Below are 20842 nucleotides of genomic sequence, written 5' to 3' on the forward strand. Positions count from 1 at the left end.
GCGCACTAGGTATTTGTAAAGCCCAAAGATACTCCTCCCCCCCAAAGAAAAAAAATTTTATTTTCACTTTATTAGGACTTTCTTTTAGGAGAAGAAATTGAGCACAAATGAATCTATAAGTAAAATAATCTAAATATGACTATATCCTGTAAAAATGTTAACACATCTATTATAGTATAGCTTTGTACTGAGAGAATTGACATGGGAGTTAATCCAGTCCTTACTGGGAAGTTAATTATACTACCACCATTAAGAGTGATTATCTGGTGTTAAAGTTCATACATTTTTCACATGCATTAAATACATTTTTGTTGGCTCTACAGATATAAGAAGTAGTTGTAAATTTAATGGAGAGAAAATCACAACTTTTAAGCAAAGATGACTGCTCATGATATAGTTGGCCTAGAAAATGCTCTCATTTAAAAATATGAGATTGTTTAAGGAAACGGAATGCCATTTACCTTTATGGTGGCTGGCTTATTCAAACTCTAGTGAGAGAACCCACAGTGCAGCAATTGGTGCATAAGCACTGCCCCTCCAAAAACACAGGAGAGCAAGAGCAGCACATCTTCTAGCTCCCTTAAGTGTGGATTCAATAATGATGCTATCCTTGCTCCTTAACTCCGGATGTTTCCTAATTTAAGGTAGGTTTATTTGATCCCATCTGTGTTTTAATGTGATTTAAGTATTTATGAATAATTTTTTTCTTATTAAAAATATTAAACTAGCTGTTTTAATTTTTTAAAATAGTTGAAACTTAGGGCCTATCAGTTTTTATATGTAATATTAATTAATTCCCATATTCTTCACATCACCCATAATCATTCCATATATGAGCCATATGGGCTATATAAACTGATTTGCACTTATTTTGACTAGGAATTGCGCAGATTGTAGATGAATTATTAAATTTATACGCTAACTACATCTAAGTGAAGTATTAAGTCATAATAAATGAGAAAGGAATGTGCAGATGAAGGCCTACCTGCTTCAGTAAGTTTAGTGGTTACCAGCTCAGTTTCAACTAAAAGAAAAGTTTTTTGTTGTTGTTGTGTTTTTAAAGGGGGGTGGGGAGTCTATAAAACCTCTTATAGAAGTATCTAAGACAAAAACAAGGAAATATAATGTTCTGAACTCAGCCGGTCCAAACCACTTGAGCTGCTATGACAGCTCATAAAACTGAAAGTAGTTTTTAACTGGGCTCTGTTTTACATTGCCAAAGTGAATTTTCCTTGCAGGAAGTAGCCAGAGGGTTTATTTAGTTTCCAGTCCATGGCTTTGATCTTTCTGTACTGTCACATCTCGGGTTACATAGCCCTTTTTCACGGCAGTAAATCTGCAGCAGTTAATGAGAATAAAATTTCCTCCTCCTCACTGCTCCGCATGCTGTTAATGCCAAACCACAGCCAACTGCATATTTGCAGCATTTCAGCTAGATGTATGACAACAGTGCAATCAGTTTGATCTTGTTGTCCTTGTAATTCATTTTATTGGGCTTTCTTCCTTTTTAAGTGACTTACTTTATCAAGCAAGTCAAGTGGTTGTGAGGACAAACCTGGAAGGAAGATGTAGAACATTTGTGACTAGGAGGCGGTGTCCCTGGGGTGCAGCAGGGAGAGCAGGGATGGACTTGCCTGCACGCCGCCATTACGATGCGGGTTGGCCTGCCAAAAGCTCTTGAAAGATCAAGCCCTGTCTCCTCAGATAAAATAGTTTGTTATTTATTTGGTTGTGTTGAATGTTTAGTTTCAATGTAAACTTATAATTAATGAGTTTATTTAAGAGTCAGAACATTATTTTTCACTTCTTTTTATAAAGAAGTATTTAAGGAAATTTCATAGTATTTAAGGAAATTTCAAAAAACCTGACCTCCATATTTTAAGTGCTAGTCTTAGAATAAAAATAGCATTAAACATCTACTGAACCATCTTATCAAATGGATCCCTACACAAAGAAGAAAAATAATCAATATCTTATTTAATAAATCAATAGAATTTCAAAATCACATTTAAGTAAGCTGAATTTTATATATTATGTGCATCTTTATAGTGAAGTCCAAAAAATTAATTTCTTTTCTCTTTTGTTATAATTACACCTCTGAACATTACTTATTTGGTTCTGAGAACATAAATAAAATTTATTTTTCCCTTGATAAAATAGAGGATGTTGGTAAATTATAAGATCCACTTTGGAAAAATGCCAACTACTGGCTACCCAATAAGAAGGAGGAGTGATTTGAAAACTTAAGAGAGGGATACAACACTCATCACCAAGCCTTTCAGAAGGTATTAGGTATGATATAAAGGTGTTGGGCTTTACTGCAACTTGGACTCTTAGAATTATTGTTTTCAAATAGCCTATCTGTGTCTACTTAAACTGTAACATCATAGTTTGCAAAATGTGGGGAAAAAAAAAAAGATGATAGCTAAAAGAGAATTAGACTGTCTGGTGAGCTATTCTACTGTTCATTTGTTTTTGTCTTTCTGCCACTACATTCAAATCCAGGTCTTGAGAGTCCACAGAAATTTTCTGCACAAAGTAAACATATTACTTGTTTTTTGGTTTTGTGCTCTTAGAACTTTTAAAATTAAAAACCCATAAGCCAGAAGCAGTGGTGCATGTCTGTAATCCCAGTGGCTCAGGAGGCTGAGGCAGGAGGATCGCAAGTACAAGGTCAGCCTCAGTTAACTTAGAGAGGCCCTAAGCAACTTGGCAAGACCCTCTCAAAATAAAAAATAAAAAGGGCTGGGGATGTGACTCAGTGGTTAAGCACCCCTGGGTTCAGTCCCCAGTACCAAAAAAAAGAAAACAAATCTTAAGTGAAAAGACTTTATGTTTTCAGAACAGTCAAGTTTCAAGGGCAGTTTCAAGTAAGATTACTGGAAGGAATAGGAACCAGGCAGGCCACAGTGCCAAACAGAATTCGTCTTCATTCTCGCTGTATTGTTTGAAATGTCATTTCCTAAACAGTTTCAAATCCACCAGTGATCTAAGATATGTTCATTAATAATGATGATGCCATTTATTAAATATGCTTAGTGCCAAGCAGTGATTTTTAAGAAAACAGAAGCTTATAGCTAAGCAATTAGCCCAGTCCATAAACCTTTATTTTTACCCGGGACCCCATTCGCCCTCTCGCCTCCTCAAGGACCTCTCTCACGTCTTTAGTCTTTTCCCTCTATGTGTCATTCCTGTCAGCATGCACACATAACTTGGAATCTCCTAATTTGAACTCTGGCTCACATCACATTCCAACAGCTGCCCATTTCTCACTTCCACACATGCACAGTTTCTCAAAAGACTTCCATTCACTCCTCATCCCGCTTCTCCAGCGTTGTCAAAATCACCGGTAGTTTTCGTATTGCCAGGTCCAATGGACTCTTCTCATCTTTACCTCTCACTCATTTTTGATAGTTATCCAAGCCCTACTTTTTGCATTTCCCACTTTCAGTTCTTAAAGCACACCATTTTCCAACTTTCCTTCTATAAGGTCTTTTTCATTCCTTTTCAGTGTTCTTTGCCAGTTCTTTTCTTTTCTGTGGTTAGGTGCTGGTCTCGTCAGGACTTCAGCTCTGTTCTCCAGCCATACCCTACTTTGGGGGCTTCCTCTGTTCCAACTACATCCACCGCCTCTGGGATTTCACCTGCTCCCATGGGCTAAATGCTGTCATAAGTATCCTTCAGCTGAGACACTGTTCTTATCCCTCTGCTATTTGAGGTAGCCGACTGAATGTTTAATAAACGTTCCAACTGTTGGGCAGGGGTGTGGCTCATGGTAGAGCACTTGCCTAGCATGAGTGAGACCCTGGATTCAATCCCCAGTAGTGAGAAAAAAAAAAAGCGTTATCAAATTGCTAGCTTTCCCCATATAAACAGATTCCCTTCCCAATCATCCTATCTCAGTAAATGTTGCCACCATCCGCCAGGTTGTTCCTGCCATAAACTTGGGAGCTTCCTCACTTCTTCCCTTTTCCTCGTGATTACCTTCTGTCCACAGTGCAGACATCTGCAAGTCCTGTTTTTCCTATCTAGGCTGTCTCAGATTTGGTGATTTCATTCCCACCATAGATACCCAGTCCAAGCCACCATCTGTCACCTCACCATGTGTTACACTCCTCATCGTGTTTGGTGTCTTCACAGTTGCCATCGTGTTCTTTAAGGTATCAGTGACGTACCTCCCACCTGCCTTCGTGGCCTCCCCTGCCCTGTAATCACGTGCAGACTTCTTACCATGTTCTGTGCCTGTCCTGCTTTGTTTGACACTGCTTCTCCAGTCTCACCTTCAGGTGTCCCGACTACTTACAAATTACGCCCATCCCAGACTGCTTTCTCTTCCTCCCTTGCCAAGTCTTTCTTACTTTATCACCTTTGTACTTAACTTGAATAATCTTCAGACTTTTAAAATAACTTGCTGCTTCTTGTGTCTCAAGTCTTGGCTCAAATACTACTTCCTTAGAGTCTTTTCCTCACAAAACTTTCAAAGAAGCCCCTTTCCCCCCATATATCCTAATGGTTTGTTTCTTTGTTCTCATGTTAATCTTCCTCCCTCCATACGAATGTAATTTCTAAAAGGACAAGAACCTTGACTATCTTGTTTAAAGTTGTATCTATAATACCTGACATACACTAAACTCTGAGCAGATGTTTGTGTAATAACTGAGTTGTGAAGATCAGAGCCAGTATTCAAACATAGACATGTCTTACTGCATTTTCCATTTGATTTTCAATATAAGCTGTTTTTTTAAAGAATTTATTAAATTTACATTTAATCTTTACTATTTCAGTATCATTCTTTCAAGTGTACAATGCAAAGCATGTATTAAATACATATGTATATGTATTATATATGCTATGAATAGTATTATATGTTTGCATTTTTAAATTGTTTGTAGGAATCTGTGCTTCATGGGACACATTTTAATAATCTAGATCAGGTAGGGAAAAAACCTGTTTTTTCAACTATTTTATTTTAAAATATGAAAATGCTTCCTTTATAATTAAGACCCAGTTAAGGGGTTCTTGGTATATTTGTATTATAATACTAAGTCTCCACTTAGAAGAACTCATCTACACTTAATGGAAGCATAATCTCTATCATAGAAAATTTTATTTCTTCTCTAAAATACTCATAATATCCCAATGTTACAAGTTTAAAAAATCATTAATAGTCCATCTAACTTCACTTAGCATAAAGAAACATCATAGCTTTGCCATAACAAAGGAAGAAATAATGTACTAAAATTCTTATTAGTAATGGCAGTAACTGTCTATTTAGAATTGCAAAATTATTATTTTCCTAGAGTTAAATATTTGAAATACAAATTTTTCATGCAGAAAGATGAGTAGAATATGTTTAGAAGTCATATGATTTCAAATGTAGCCAATCTCATTGCTGACTGGCTGTAAATATTTTTTCAGTTTTGTACCTGGAGGAATTATGCCTCCTTACTTAAACATCAGTGTGAAATTCTTTTTAAGAATTTTTAAAGTTGCATCTTTAGAGAACACTGCTGAAATCAGAGTATTATAAAAGCATATTACTCTTTATTGTTAAATAGCATAAATTCTATAGCAAAAAATTCTACCCAATACTTTAAATGAATAGGTTTCCTTGGCCTTGTTTCTTCCCTAATACCAGGTTATGGTTGGTAGTAAATCAGAAGTATAGCATATATGCTGATGAGTTTTGGTGTTCTTGTTATGATTTCTAAAAGATACTTTTAACTTCTACTTAAAGTTTCTAAAATGACAATTGAAATTAACTTTATGGAGCATAAGGTAAAGAATCAAGGTAAGAATATGTCTTAACACTTAAGTTTTCCTTTACCCATGACCTTTTTAAGTGACAAGCACTTGAGTGAGAGCAAGGAAAGAAACCATCCCTTTCCTCTTAAGAAGCTTATAGTTCAGGGTTAAGACATAATTTTTTTATATTTATTCAAGCATTCTACTTATTATCACTTCAACTTTCATTTTTTAAAAAATACCTAAGGAGGGAAGTATTACTAGGCTTAGAAAAAGAAGGTAACACTAAGTACAGCATTAGTATTTGGATAGCAAAGGTGTTTTACCTGTCCTACCCACTTTTATGTTATTCCCACATCTGGAGTAAATGTGTGTGTGTCTTCAGTAGAACAAACGTCTTAAATATGTTAGAATTTTGCTTAATTTTTAGAGGAAACAGAATTAACCATATTTAGAAAAGAATGCCATATTATCTTAGATAATGAAGCCCCTCCCTCTTTTCACTTGGACATTGTTTTTTGGAGTGTCGTCATACATAAATTTACTTCCATTACAGGAGCATATAGACATTTTGTATTTCACAGAAAAACAACAATAATCCAATTAGATAATGTGGTGAATTTTTTTTTTAATTTTATGGCATTTCGAGCTAAGCAGGGCAATACTGACAAAGAATCACATTATCTTTGAAATACAACCTACTAAAGTTATAGACTACTTAATAAAACATTGTACTCAGATAGTCTAATAATTTATTAGAGTTTAATTACTTCATTATCAACCATAAGCAGTTTGGAAGAATTAGTCCAGAAAACAGCCTGTTGTAGCTTGTAATAGAAATATTGCCCCTTTTAAAACATGTCGGTGTCCTAAAATATGTAACGTGAATAATTTTGAGGTTTGGGAGAGCCATTGTATCAAGTTGGTTGTACATGTTGATTTCTAGGCCTCCCATCTCATGAGTAAAAGGTTCACGGAGTAGAAACTGACTCTTTGTTTTAGGTAGGTAGGTAGGTACATACATACATGTACACACATACACATGCGTGTCTGGGGAAGGGGCACTGTTGGCCAACATCAGGTAGGCACTGCAGTCACTTTAAACAGAACCAGTTTTTTCCTTGCCCTGTACACCTGAAATAGCTACTCTAGGTAGACTTCTGCACTGATTTGGAATACTGCCTAAGACCCAGATCCTCCCCATGTGTGGTACGTCCCCGTCACCCCAAAGAACTGTCAGAGTTGCACAGCTTGCTTATGAGTTCCAGATTCTCAGGTTGGCACAACCCCCAAGACAGTGAACCTCACACAATGAACATACTCCACCCTAAATATTCTCATAGCCTATGTACTTCTCTAAGAGAAAGCAGTGCTACCAGTACACCTGGGTACAGGAATGTGTGCATTGTGGGAAATGCCACTTTGTGAGAGATAACTGAAAACCTTACCCTTAACTTACTGCTTTAAAAATAAATTCACAGAATATAGAATAAGATGAAAAAGCACATAAACAACACTCCCTATTGTTTTATCCCACTAAGGTGTTGTATTGTTTGCATTAATCATGACATAGTATCTGAAGGGTTTTGACCAAATAACTTTATTTATACACGCAGTCCAGTCTTACTATGATAAAAGAAAGGTATGATTGGCCATGGCATTATTTTAGTGCAATGGTAATTAGTATGCCTATGTGTAGGCATAAATCTCTATGACTTATGTAAGAGCCTTGTAAAGACAAACAGGAAGTGTGTGTAAGAAGCATGCCAAGTATGCTGGAGTGTCTAACTGTCTGGGCTGTATGGTAGGAACTAGAATCTCCTCAGCATTTTTAAGGAAGACTCCATCATTTTCATATGTCTAACAACAGTAACACCAAATATATACTCTAAGAGCATACTAATCTTGTAAGACACTTGGAAATATGAAAAGTTCAATGTATAGAGATATTAAAAGTAATAGCCATTATTTTACGAAGATTGAAACCGTGACAAAGTTGCAGATATGGGTAGTAACAAGTAGTATCAGCAGAGACAGAGTCCCAGCCAGACCCTTGTTTCAAAGTCATTGTGCCCCACCAACTGATGAAATTCAGGAGTGTATTAATAAGTTAATTTTCAAATTGATTTTGCTGCCTTTAAGAAATTTAATTGCCCATTCTTAAATTAAGGGGAAACTACCCACACATCAATGATAAGGAAAAAAAATAGTATAGTGTTTCCTTATGCTCTTTAAAAATAATTTTAAGGTATGGTAATAGGATATGAGTAAAAAAAATTGTTAGAATCATATACTTCCACATTCTAAGTCTGCACCAAATTTGCTTCACACCAACAGAGTATGCCCAAAGGGTGGTTAGCCCTCTTTGAAGATGATAGAGCAACACCTTAAGTCATCATCAGAAGACTTGTGATTAAACAGTCTATTATTAGCCTTAGCCTTAAGTCTAAATACAGTATACATTTCCTTATTTTTTAATAAGTACATAATGTAATAGTTAAATATATTCTTAAGGAACAAGAAAGTTTATGAGATGAATATGGAGATTTACTTTAGTACCTACTCTAGTACTAAATACACTGCTAATGTGTTACACTATATTCTGAGATCCTAAAGGCTCTAGAGGACGCTAAATATTTGAAACATTTATCTGACATATATTTATTATGGAATTACTAAATTAGTGATTGGAAGGTAAACAAATAACCTCTGTCAACATTGATCTTTAAAAGTATCCTAATAAGACAAGGAAATGCTTTTTTGTATATTTGTAATTATAAACTTATTTAGAATCAAAATTTTAAATTTTCATGCCTAGCTATTTAAAAATATGCATTTTGGGCTAGGGAGATAGCTCAGTTGGTAGAGTGCTTGCCTCGCAAGCACAATGCCCTGAGTTCAATCCCCAGCACCACAAAAAAAATAAAATAAAAATAAAAGTATGCATTTTAATGTGTTTAAATAGGACTAGGGATGTAACTCAGTGGTAGACCACTTTCTGGCATGCACAAAGCCCTGGGTTTTGATCCCCCACACCAAAAGTAAATAAATAAATAAATAAATAAATAAATAAATAAATAAATAAGTTCAGTTTCTGCTATCCATAATTTTGCCCTTGATTTTGGAAAAATATTCATCAACCTCTGCTTGATTTTTATCTGCCAAACAGTTTGCCTGTTAGGTAGCCAAAAAAATAAAGCAAATGAATGGACTAAAAATAAATAAATAAAACTAAATGGGAAACTTTAATATTAAGCATATTAAATTTGATAAGATTTCTGAGTTAGTTTTTTTTTTTTTAGACAAACACCTGTCTCCAATGTAAGGTAGTAAAATAACTTTGGAGACATGAGTATTAACAAAAAATTAACACTAATTTTTTATTTAAGAAAGAATGGTATTGTGTCATTAGGGCTGGCATGCATGTTAAATGGCCAGAGTGCCTGCTTGATTTTGTTCACATGTCCTATTTCTGTTTTATAAAGAAAAAAGGAAAATTGATACAGCCCTTTTTGTATAGTACTTAGGATAATTTTAGATTCTATTCAATTTTTTGAACTTGTTCACTCCAATAGGGCATTATGACTGAGAGTTGGGTTGGTCCTTAAATCACAGTAACTAAAGGTCATTACTCATATTTTAACCGGTTAGTCCAGCTAAAGAGTTTTTAGTACTAGCATTAACTTTTGAATTATGTTTGAGGTATTCGACTTTACAGCATGTTTAGTTTCTTTTCATTTCTTATTAGTATTTTTCAGTGCTCAATAGTCTCCTGCCCCTACCTCCAGCAAGAACTCTCCTTTCTGTTCAACATCAGAAACATTTTCCTTTTTGGCATATGCTTGCTAGTTCCCCAAGCAGTATAAGCAAATTGGAAAGTTCAGCTGTCATTCTTGGAAGGTCATAGATCACACTAGCAGTCTGAGTAATCCAAGAGGTTTTAAGTATCATAGCATTTAGTTTAAAGTGAAATTTGCTCTGACAGGGCTGGCAGACCAATAGGAAAAAGAAATATTTGTGCTTGCAGAAGTGCATATGTAGAGACCAAGAGTATAACTGATGGCTGGAAGTGATTTCAGTCTAAAAAAACAAATCATTAAGAGAGTGCATAGGGGTAAAATACACAGTTCATATTTTAAAGAGTCTCAAAATGAACCAGCAACTAAGGTTAGCATTACATAGTAATTAGTTGTGGTGTTCAGGATTTAACTCACTCAGTCCCAGGCAGTATGGTCAAACTCTCACTGGGAAACACTGCTCCTAACTCGATGTTCTCTACTGTAAGCCTACAGCAGTCATCCTTGTACCTTAGAAAACCAAGGTATTATGACAGATTATATAAATGTTGAACCAGGAACAGACAAACAGTTATTTAAAAGAGGTGCTAATGACTCAGTTTATTGACCCAGAGGTTATTTGAGCCTCTTGGGTAAGTTCTTTTAACATTTGGTGGCATGAAGTGAAGCAGTGTCTGAATGAGAACTGCCAGTTTCAAGAAGTTCTTGTACCTAATTGAAGAAGTGTAAGTTAAAAATTAGAGATGTAAGAAATTAGAGTGTAAGTTAAAAACTAGAGATTGGTATAGAGAGCCTAAGACCATTATAGGTCTAAATAAATATTCACTTCAGCTTCATAGTCATATCTGACGACTTCCATTGGTCACCTATTAAGAGTGTTGTTTCTATTAATAGCTACAGATAAGGACAAATAAAATGTCGTCTAGTAGTTCCAATTACTTCTTTCAAGTCATTGTTTTCTTCAAGAAAGCCAATGTTGAGTCATAAGAATACAAGGTTTGTAAATTTTTTCCTTGAATGTGCAGAGCAGATAAATAAGAAAAAAAAGAAAAGATTTCCAGCAAGATGGCAGACTGAGCTCCTACATAGATAGATAGAAATGGTGGACGAGATGTAACCAACAGTTGCAATACATGACCAAGTTCCCAAGAAAGATGGGGGAACCTCCAGTACCAAAAAATAAAATAACCATCCACCAGAGTATTGAAGAAGGTATAGGTTATGTGGTACTGGAAGACATAAATGAATCCTGTGTAAAGCCTGAAACTTCAGAGGGCTGTTTTTCTTACCAGTTGAAAGAAGACTAGATGATTTTAATTCACCAGCCCAGAGAAGGGGTCAAAATTTATGTCCCAGGCTTTCAGTAGGGAGGACAATCACCCCTGAGAAAGAGAAACCCTGAGCTATCTCCATGCACATGAGTAAATTCTGAATCCATCCTGTGCATCTAGTTCAGGAATCCCCAAGTTAAGAAATTAACGGGTTGGTCAGTCTGACTGTCCCTGGTTCATTATAAACAAATGCTGAAAGTCCCTGTAGAAATAAATATTCCACAGCTCAAGGGCCGACAGACAGGAAACGAAGACAAAAACTGAAATTGACCACACAATAAGAAACTTGCAAAGCACCTGAAGAAAGGACCATTTTGAAGGAGAATCATCAGACACAGAGCATTAGGGAACCCAAGAGCTAAGAATCTCGTGGCAGGTGCAGTGGTGCATGAGTGTGATCGCAGCTACTCAGGAGGCTGAAGCAGGAGGGTTGGGAGCTCAGGGCCAGCCCCTGCAACTTAGTGATACGCTGTGTCAAAATAAGAAATAAAAAGGTTCAATGGTAGAGCATCCCTAGGTTCTGTCCAAAAAAAGAAGAGGAGTCTCCTTGGGACTATAAAATGTACTATTTAATATACCACCTATGACATTTCTCCCCATTAAGAAATAATCATTAAAATAGTCTCTAGATGAGCAAACAGATTAAGGTATATAAGAAGAGGTATAAATTGAGATTTAAAAAGAGAGAAATGGAATTTCTTTACCATTTGGAATAAATTAGTAACTATTTTACATATGCTCCCAAAATGATTAGTACAAATTAGTTTTTTTCTGGAGTATTCAGCATAGTAACTAAATTGAAAGGATCTGTCCTCAAGGTGGTTCTTTTTTTCCCTTAGAACTGATTGACAGATGTCTTTTTTAAAAAATTTTAATAAACTCCAGGTGAGTATTTTAGATACAGCTTCCTACCATGCATATAATTTGCCCTTGATTTTTGGAAAATTATTAATTTGACTTCACTAAAAATTTGATTTCTCAACATGATTTAGGTATTCAGTTTTATTCCAATGAAAAAAAGTTTATGATTAAACATGAAAAACTAAGAATAAAAATTAAAAGGAAAATGACAGCTCAACTTGATCTCTATTAGTAAAACTCATTTAAAAGGCTCCTTAACTGTGCTCTTTGATTTTATTTTCTCAATAATTCTTTGGTTCAAATTCAAAGTTATAAATAATACCTTTGAGCAACCCAAAATATATACACTTATTACAGGTAAATTTATAGAGACAAGATAAGAGGCCATTTGCATAAGTTTAATGAAGATTTTGGAAGATATGCTATGATATTAGTACTTTAATATGCATATTCCTTGTGTTTTTCAGTGTCTTAGACAATTGACATCTTTTCTTCTATTTTCCTAGGCCCCCACTTCCACAAAAGTTTTTTGCATATAGGTATTCTTATTTAAGTTATTTCACATTAATAAAATGAAGATATTGATTATCTAAGGAATCAATGGAAACCACATTGTGACAATGTTAAATATGCAGAGAAGTTTAATTTCCTAAGCCTTGTTTTAAAACTGGAAATACATAGTGGGTACTCAGTGGTAAGACAAGCTCTCCATCTAGTGGTTATTCTGTAAATTACATGCACTTAGGTCTCAATCATCACCATAGGAATGTCAGGCATTGTCTTATTTGACCTACGCTTGTGCTCTGCTTACTACAAGAACTTCAGAAAGAAAATGTTTTTCTTCCTGTTAAACAGAGTCTACCTTCTGTTGGATTTTTAAAACATTGTTTTTGCACATGGCTTTTTTAAAAAATATTTTTAGGGCTGGGGAGATAGCTCAGTCGGTAGAGTGTTTGCCTTGCAAGCACAAGGCCCTGGGTTTGATCCCCAGCACCGCAAAAAAATAAAAATAAAAACAAAAAATAAAAAATTTTTATTTGTAGGTGGACACAATACCCTTATTTTATTTATTTATTTACTTACTTATTTACTTACTTACTGTGGTACTGAAGATTGAACCCAGTGCCTCACATGCTCGGCAAGAGCTCCACCACTGAGCCACAACCCCAGCCCTATCAGATTTTATCTACATGGAATACTACAGTCTCTTAGTTATTTGATGAAGGATTTTCCTGTACTAAAGAGGCAAAAATTGTCTCATTCCAGTTATCTATAACCTTGAAAAGCTTCACTTCGTTTTGAAATTTCTCCCCTTCTTTCTTAGTTCCGAACTATTAAAAACCAATTTAAACAAAAAATTACATTCTTTATTGTGAAATGTAGCATATTTGATCACTGTTTTTCTACCAGTGCCTCTCTCTAGTTTCTCAGTACTTCACATTGGAACTTCCAGAATAGTGTCCTAAATATTTTCCAGGCTTTTGATTCCCAAGCTCCTTTCCTACCACAGATAAATTTCTAAAGCACAGAATTACTTTGTTCTCTTTCTTGAAAACCATCAGCAACTCTTGGAAAGCATGTAGTTCTTGGCACAGTTTGTGTAGAGTTTCATTGTCTAGTCCTTGGCTCCCTTCCTATCTTGCTTTCCTGTCCCTTGCTTTCCTCCTGAGCCTAAGATCTTAACTATCACTTGTGGTTTGCTGTTCTTTGGCCCATTCTCTTTCTTGCTCAGGCCGCTACTCCATCAGAATTCTCTCTTCACCTGTGAGATCCCACCTGTCCTCAGACCCACCTGGCCTTCATTCAAACACTTGTCGAATGGCTGCTCCCTGTCAGATTCCATGCCAGATGCTGGGGAGATGCCAATGAACAAGATGGATTGTGCACTTGGTGGGCTTATATTCTGTAGGAGAAGGGCTATAAGCAAAATATGGTAACAGGTGCGTTCAAATCAAGCTGTTTTCCCTGAAGGCACTGTAGCCTCCCAGATTATTCTGTGGCAGTTTGTTTATGTCTCTGACATACTCACATTATATTAAATATCTGGCCTTACTCTTTGTCTGCATATACCAGCAAGGGCAACATCATATTATTGTGAGAATATTTGCTATGTGCTCACTGCCTCCAAAGCTTATAGGCAGGGACCATGTCTTACTATTGCCTTACCAGAGCACAAACACCACTGAACACATTCTAGGAATTCAATAACTATACTCTGGATGGACAGATGGATGTACAAAGAATCACAGTTGCATAGACCTAAATTTCCCATGACAAATTTCATGTAAGCTAAAATTATTCTAATGACCTACTTATATCTACTTAGGAATATAAACATACTAATTTAGATTGTGTTCAATATATTAATTAATAAAAACAATGAAGAGTTCCAGAAAATTATTAACAAATCATTTCATACAATTCTATAAACTCCAGGGAAGTTTTGTCTCATGAAGCTAGCTCATATTAAGTCCTTTCAGTTGACAATCCCAAATTCCAGCCAGGCACAGTGGTGCATGTCTATAATCCCAGTGGCTTAGGAGGCTGAGACAGGAGGATGGCAAGTTCAAGGCCAGCCTTAGCAACTTAGCGAGGCCCTAAGCAACTTGGTGAGACCCTGTCTCAAAAGGGGGAGTAGTTCTGGGGGAATGTTGCTCAATGGTAAATCACCCCTGGGTTAAATCTCCAGTGCAAAAAAAAAAAAAAAAAAAATATATATATATATATATACATATATATATATAAATGCTAAAATAATTTCAACCTTTAATTCTTTATGAATCAATCACAAAGAATGGGTATTAAGTAAGAATCACTGTCCCCTATTTGTAAATATATTGTCCTAAAGGATATTATCTTGGGAAGAATAGAATCCCTAAAGACAGAGGTAAATTAAAAAGATGAAATTCAGTATAGTAGTTATAAGAGACATGACGGTGTGTGTGTGTACGCACATACATATAATTATACCCATATCTATACACTCAGTCTTAGCCAACTTGATGATAATTAATGACTCCTGACAATTTTAAGAACAGTACGGTTTTGATCTACATTTATAGAGGGTCAGAAATAGGCTCTCATATTCTGTGCCGATTTTAGACTACATCATAAGTACGGTGTTAATTTCGATTCCACTTTAGGGTTAACACTAGAAAATCACAGTGATCAGAGTGCAGAGTGCAAATTAGGTGGTGATGATACGAGACCATGTGGTGAGGGCCCAGTGAGCGAGGCTATGAGGCAGTCACATCCAAGAAGAATCAGACGCCTCGCGTGGCCCAGGGGGCACTTCTAGAACTGCTATGAGTATAAAAAGAACTCACCAACAGTGTGGCATGTCCATTAGAGAGGGTCTTTTCTCTCATTTTTTTATAGCATCCACGAATATATTTATTACTTGCTCTGTATCTCTATTGCTGACTTAAGAATTTTAAAGAAGAGAATGAGTTGTGTTGCTTTTATCTAATTTAATAAAATAATAATGATACTTTTCACTTACGCAGCACTTTTCATCCAAGGATTTCAAAGTGCTTTACAAATATGCACTAATTAAGCCTCACAAACAGCCAGAGGTAGGTGATTTTCTTGCTTTCTACAGGAATGTTGACTCGGGCAGTGGCCAGAGCCCGAGAGCCGGGTCCCTCTCTGGCTGCATTCTGCGGAGCGCGCTGCATGTGAAGCATCACTTGTCTTTCCCAGACTCCTTTTGCCCCCTCTGAATCACCTTAGGGTTAGAATCCTAATGAATGTTGTCACGAATGTGCCTCAAGTTCAGTCTTTGCTTGCTGTGTCCATTAGATTTCTAAATTCATAAAACAAGCTCTAGATATGGTTTCATATTTGTTGTTGGATTTTAAGTATGATTTTTCACTTGAAGGAAATTTTCATTTTTCCTTCTAGGTAATCAAAAACCATCATTCTTGTACAATTCGGGTTTTTTTTTTTTTTTTTTTTTTTTGGTCTTACCATTCTTAGTTGCCTTTCACAAGAAATCATAACCATTTTCTTTGGACTAAAATTGGGTATTTTCAAGAAAAGATACTGCATTTTGGTAATTCAAAGTTCCAATAAAGGTGAAATGATACAAAATAAGAAAAAGTCATATAGTGGGTACATATGCTAACGTAGAAGGCCATGCAGCTTTTCTGTGGGTTAGGAGCAGAAGGAAGAGACAGTTCCGTGCAGATGCCGAGCAGGATGGGTGAGAGCCTGCAGAGCCAAGGGTAACTCCTGCTCGCTGTGGAGAGTGGCCACACAGGGAAGGGCTGGTGCGCCTCCCTTGGTCCCCAGTCCCTAGGGACCCCAGTGAGCATGCTCGCTAGAGCCAGTGGTGCTGCTTCCGCCCGTGGCTGCTGCCCTTCCAGGGGAGCTTGCTCGAGGAGTCCGCCCGCTTCTGTTTAAAGGAAAACCACCATGAGCTCTTGGTTTTGAACCAGACTCAACATCAGCGAGGCTGCATCCTTATCCCAAGGAAGAAAGTAAGCATCCACACATTCCAGAAGAGTCTGTTTTTGCTTTAACATCCTGGAAAGAAGTCTCCACACTATATTAGGAAGATCCAAGTAAGAGATTAAAGAAGCAAACTGTTGTTTCAGAGTGAATTTAATTTAAAAGATATTAATTTGCAGAGATAATTGATCTTTCATAAATACAAAAGGATCTACAACCTCTGTCCAAGTACCCTCCAAACTGGTCATAACGTTTTAGATATTCTTTAAGCAGCAAGTTCATCTGTGATAGAATGATGGATAATTCTAAAAAACTTGGGCCTGTTTTAAATTTTGACCCTTGAAATTCTTCCACAAATGATACATAAGAAGCTAAAAAGGTTAACCTGACCCCATGCTTTGTAACACACACAGATCTCTCTGGGTAGGCTGTTTGCCACAGTCGCTTGAAGACTAGCCTTCAGGAACTGAGACGCATGGGGTCAGGCTCAGACTCGTTAGTACTCATGGGCCAGTCTTGCTTTCACTGACTTGAGAGTGCACAGATTTGTCAGTAATGCAACTAACATACTCAAAAAGAAAGAAAAAACAGAATAACCATTTGTTAATTCACAATGAAAAGAATAGGCCATCGGACAGATCAGGTAATGTGTAAGTTTACTGTTCACTCTGCTGGCAGACTACATGAGAAAATAGTCATCAAAATTTTGCCTATTAGTCACAGATTTAAAGAGGGGGACAGGAGTTAGCAGTTTGAGTGGAGAGTGGCCTCAGCCTCTGAGAATCAAAAGTCCTCTTCCTCATACAGACAGTCCTGCCAAAAAGGTCACATTCTCCTGATGGTTATGGGTCACCATGTCACCAAGAAATGACTTGGGCTGCTCCTACCAGCATCATAGCTGAGAAGCTCCTTGTCATGTGACTATGAGGTGGACAAACATCCTGTGGAGGGTGGAGGGTCGAGGGTCATCTGCCTTGAGGTGGATCCTAATGGTGTTGCCAAAAGGCCCTCTGTGGGGTCGCTGTGAAGGTGCTTTTGAAGATTTCTCCACTGTCACTGTGCCTTGCATTCCCTTCTTCTTCAGAGATCTCATCATAGCCCCTAGACTGAGAAATGAGGACAAAATTAATTAATTAACCTAGGGCTTCTGATTTCAACCTCATAGGAGTTGCCAAACACACACACACACACACACACACACACACACACACACACACACACACACACACACATGGATTGGCTGAAGGCAGGTGATGCGCAGAGCGATGAAGAGGAGGAATTCACCGGCTCCACTAACCTATGAAACAACTTTTCAGCTATTACCCTAGGATAATATTTCCCCTCCTCTTAGAATTTAACCTCTCTTTCCATGAAAGAATTTTTTATTTTTAAATAAAAAGCAGACTTAAAAATTCCAACCAACTTTGAGAAAATATGGGCAGAGTTTTTGAGAAAGGAACCTAAAAATGTTGGTTTGTCCAGGATCACACAGTACAAAACATAATCTGACACTTTTCTTTCAGAAATTGTTCTCCCAAGGAGTAGATTCACACAATATGTATTATGTGTATTTTGATTCTTCTTTTTACTCTTTAATTCTGTCCAAACACACACACACACACACACATCACTTAAAACCTTAACATTTTAGAATTACTTTTCAAGTGTTTCAACTTAATCTCACTTTGATAATGCGAGGAAGTTGGTGCCAATATGAATATATTTTAATCAGATTTTGCTGAAAAGTATCTTTCCATTTAATACAGTCTCACATAATCTTGAATCATTTAAATGTGCTTTTTTCTGGAGCTTACATTTCTACATTATAAATGGTTTCCTTTGACTGGAAGTCAAGCCCATTTAGCATTCACTGCATGAGCTGTGCATGAGCATGTTATAGCTACCATATTTGCCTGGCAAAATAAGCATTTTGTCAATTTTCTAAGTGTTGATTCCCTGGTCCTTAAAAAGTACTTTGAATAATGGATTTTCTTCTAAATAATTTACTCATAGACTGAAGAATTTTTAATAATCATAAAGTGTATCTGCACTTCAGACTATCTTTCCAACTTTGAAGGTTATCTTTGGGCTTATTTTATTTCCATAGAATAAGTGGAAGCAAAACATAATTGTCTTGATGTCACTCAAAAAAAAAGATACACTATTCAGTATATTTTTGCATTAAGGAATCAGAAGGTTTTGAAGATCAAACCTGGACAGTTGTCAAATTTTGTAGAATTCCTTGTCTTGTTCTTTCAGACTCATGATATGATTTGACCTGGGTGAGAGTTCAGTGTTAAAACTCAAATTGCATGTCCCTACAAATAGTAGATTAGTCCTATATATTCAAATTAAAAAGAGGCCTTATAGTAAATAGCTAAACTCTCCTTACTGCATTTTTAATTTTACCATTCCCTAGTAGTGTATTACTGATCATTGCTAGCATGCAGAATCTTTTCATATTCTGTCGTAACAGCCATTTGTGAATAACTTATTAAATAAAACTTTTGATCTGATTCTACAGTTTATTTTTATTAGTACCTGATGACAGGTTTCTGACATCTCATTAGAGGTAAATATACATATTTTAATGACTATATTCACTTGATCAATAATCCTTGGTAATGATATCTCTGTAAATCACTATCACTGCTAGAAAGAGAATCTTGGAGGTGTAACTTCTCAGCCTCCTACTTGACCTGCTTTCTGGATGTGCAATGAAAATTATAGCTGCTTTCTTTTTCTTTCAGCCTTGGAATAGATGGCTTTGGCCAACCAGTTGGCATTCTTGGACGCCCTGCCACAGCTTACGGATTCCGCCCTGATGAACCTTACTACTATGGCTATGGGTCTCGATAAAGCCACCCCTTTCCTTGTGTACTCTCAGCTTAGAAGTCTGTGTGGGTTGGGTTAGCGCTGATCTTGGCCTAATAATGCATGTTGATACTATTGTGGGTCTGTGTTTCTTCTTACTTTCCATGTTGTTAGCTGCAGAGGAACTCCAGCCCTTTCTGTTTTCTGTCAAGTGAGTTGATGCTAGCGCTGTTCACTCGTCCAACCACATCTTGATGCTGAAAACTATTTCCCATGAGACTCAGAAGTGAAGCTACTAGACTGGAAAACAAACTCTACATTATGTACATTAAGTGACTAATTTAATTTCTATTAAAAGGATGCATAAAGTGCAAATGAATGAGCCAAAGTCACACGTCTGTATTTACTGCATTTCCTTAGGAGTCACGTGCTTACATGTACTTTCTTTTCTTACTTGCAAATGCTTTAGTGTTTCATATATATTGTTTAGTATTTCATATATGTAGTGCTTTAAATTTTGTAAAAAGAACATCACCCTTTTATTCCATACTATATGCCTCAAAGTTTCCTTCACGAAATTACTCTGAGTTTGATTAACAATGGAACATATGCTGTGAGTGATTATGTGTATGAGTATAGTCTTTTAGGCTATTTGAATTCATGTTTTTCTAATTGTAAGATAGAAAATGGGAACAACTAGCATAAATGAAATAGGATTAGTGTTGTGTTTATGACTTTTATTCTTCAATTTAGTATATAAATATGGAAAAGCTTGATTAAGAAAAATTAAGGATCAGAGTATTTCACTCACTTAAGTATCTTGTTCACTTCTTTTTATAAGATAGATGTGGGTGGTAGGAGTAGAGAGAGCAGTGTAATTAATATAGTTTTCAAAATAATCCATCAGTTTTACAATATTGAAAATTTTACTTGAAAAATCAAGCAAATAAATATAATCCAAAGAGAGTTACTCGATCTTGTGCTACAGAAGAATATATGAGGTTTGAAAAGGAATACATACATCAAAGACAAGACTTCTGTCCTTGAATTTAAAATCCCATTGCTCTAACCACACTACGTAGCTTAATTTATATTTTAACATAGAATAGTAGAGCTGGAAAGGTCCTTTGAAGTGAAAAATCACATGAAATTTCATTGTAATCAACAGGTGTTTCTTAACTACCTAGTTTGTGATATGGAAGTCTACATTGCTCTAACATGAATCTAAGACATGGTTTATGCCCTTCAACTCACAACTGAGTCGATCTTTTTGAATGTGTACAATTATTTGTCTTAATATAAGCCACAAAATATTGCAGCTGGACAGGGCCTTAGAATCAGCCCTGTCCAGCTCTTGTTTTTACCGGTGAATAGAACAGAGACCAGGAGAGATGAAATGCCTTTGCCCATACTCTTGAGTTTAGTCAGGGATGTGGCCTGACACCTCCCTTCCAATGTAGCTTCTCAGTACTAAATATCTTGCTGGGTTATTTGTCAAATGTACAAATATAGATATACATAAATGGAATTAATAGAAAAATAAAGCGACCATTCCATAGTTTTAACGTCTTTCACATTGCTGTAAACCAGTTTGAAAGGGCCATGTTTCCATGGCCATGCACACTTTCCCTGTGTATTTTCATTATTTTAAGCCTTCACAAATTAAGAAATCGTGATCTTTTCATTGCCTTATTTATGAAGGTAAGTTTTGCAAGTGAGATTAATGAGGAAGAATATCTAAAATTCTTATATACTTCGGATTACAAACAGTTTTGGTATTGAGTACTTTTAGAAATACCATATATAATGTATTATCCTGATTTCACCAGATTTTGACTGGAA

General features: G+C 36.2%; 1 protein-coding gene across 1 annotated transcript in view; it reads left to right on the forward strand.

Moving 5' to 3' along the window:
* The window catches only part of KIFAP3 (kinesin associated protein 3), a 126022-nt gene extending 106473 nt beyond the window's left edge, over positions 1-19549 (forward strand). Inside the window, exon 20 of the mRNA XM_079108090.1 lies at positions 18937-19549. Within this exon, the coding sequence (XP_078964216.1) occupies positions 18937-19045 (109 nt within the window). The 3' untranslated portion in view covers positions 19046-19549. The remainder of the gene's footprint in view (positions 1-18936) is intronic.
* Positions 19550-20842: the final 1293 nt, after the last annotated feature.

Source organism: Sciurus vulgaris, assembly GCF_902686455.1.
Source record: "Sciurus vulgaris genome assembly, chromosome: 12".
Lineage (NCBI taxonomy): Eukaryota > Metazoa > Chordata > Mammalia > Rodentia > Sciuridae > Sciurus > Sciurus vulgaris.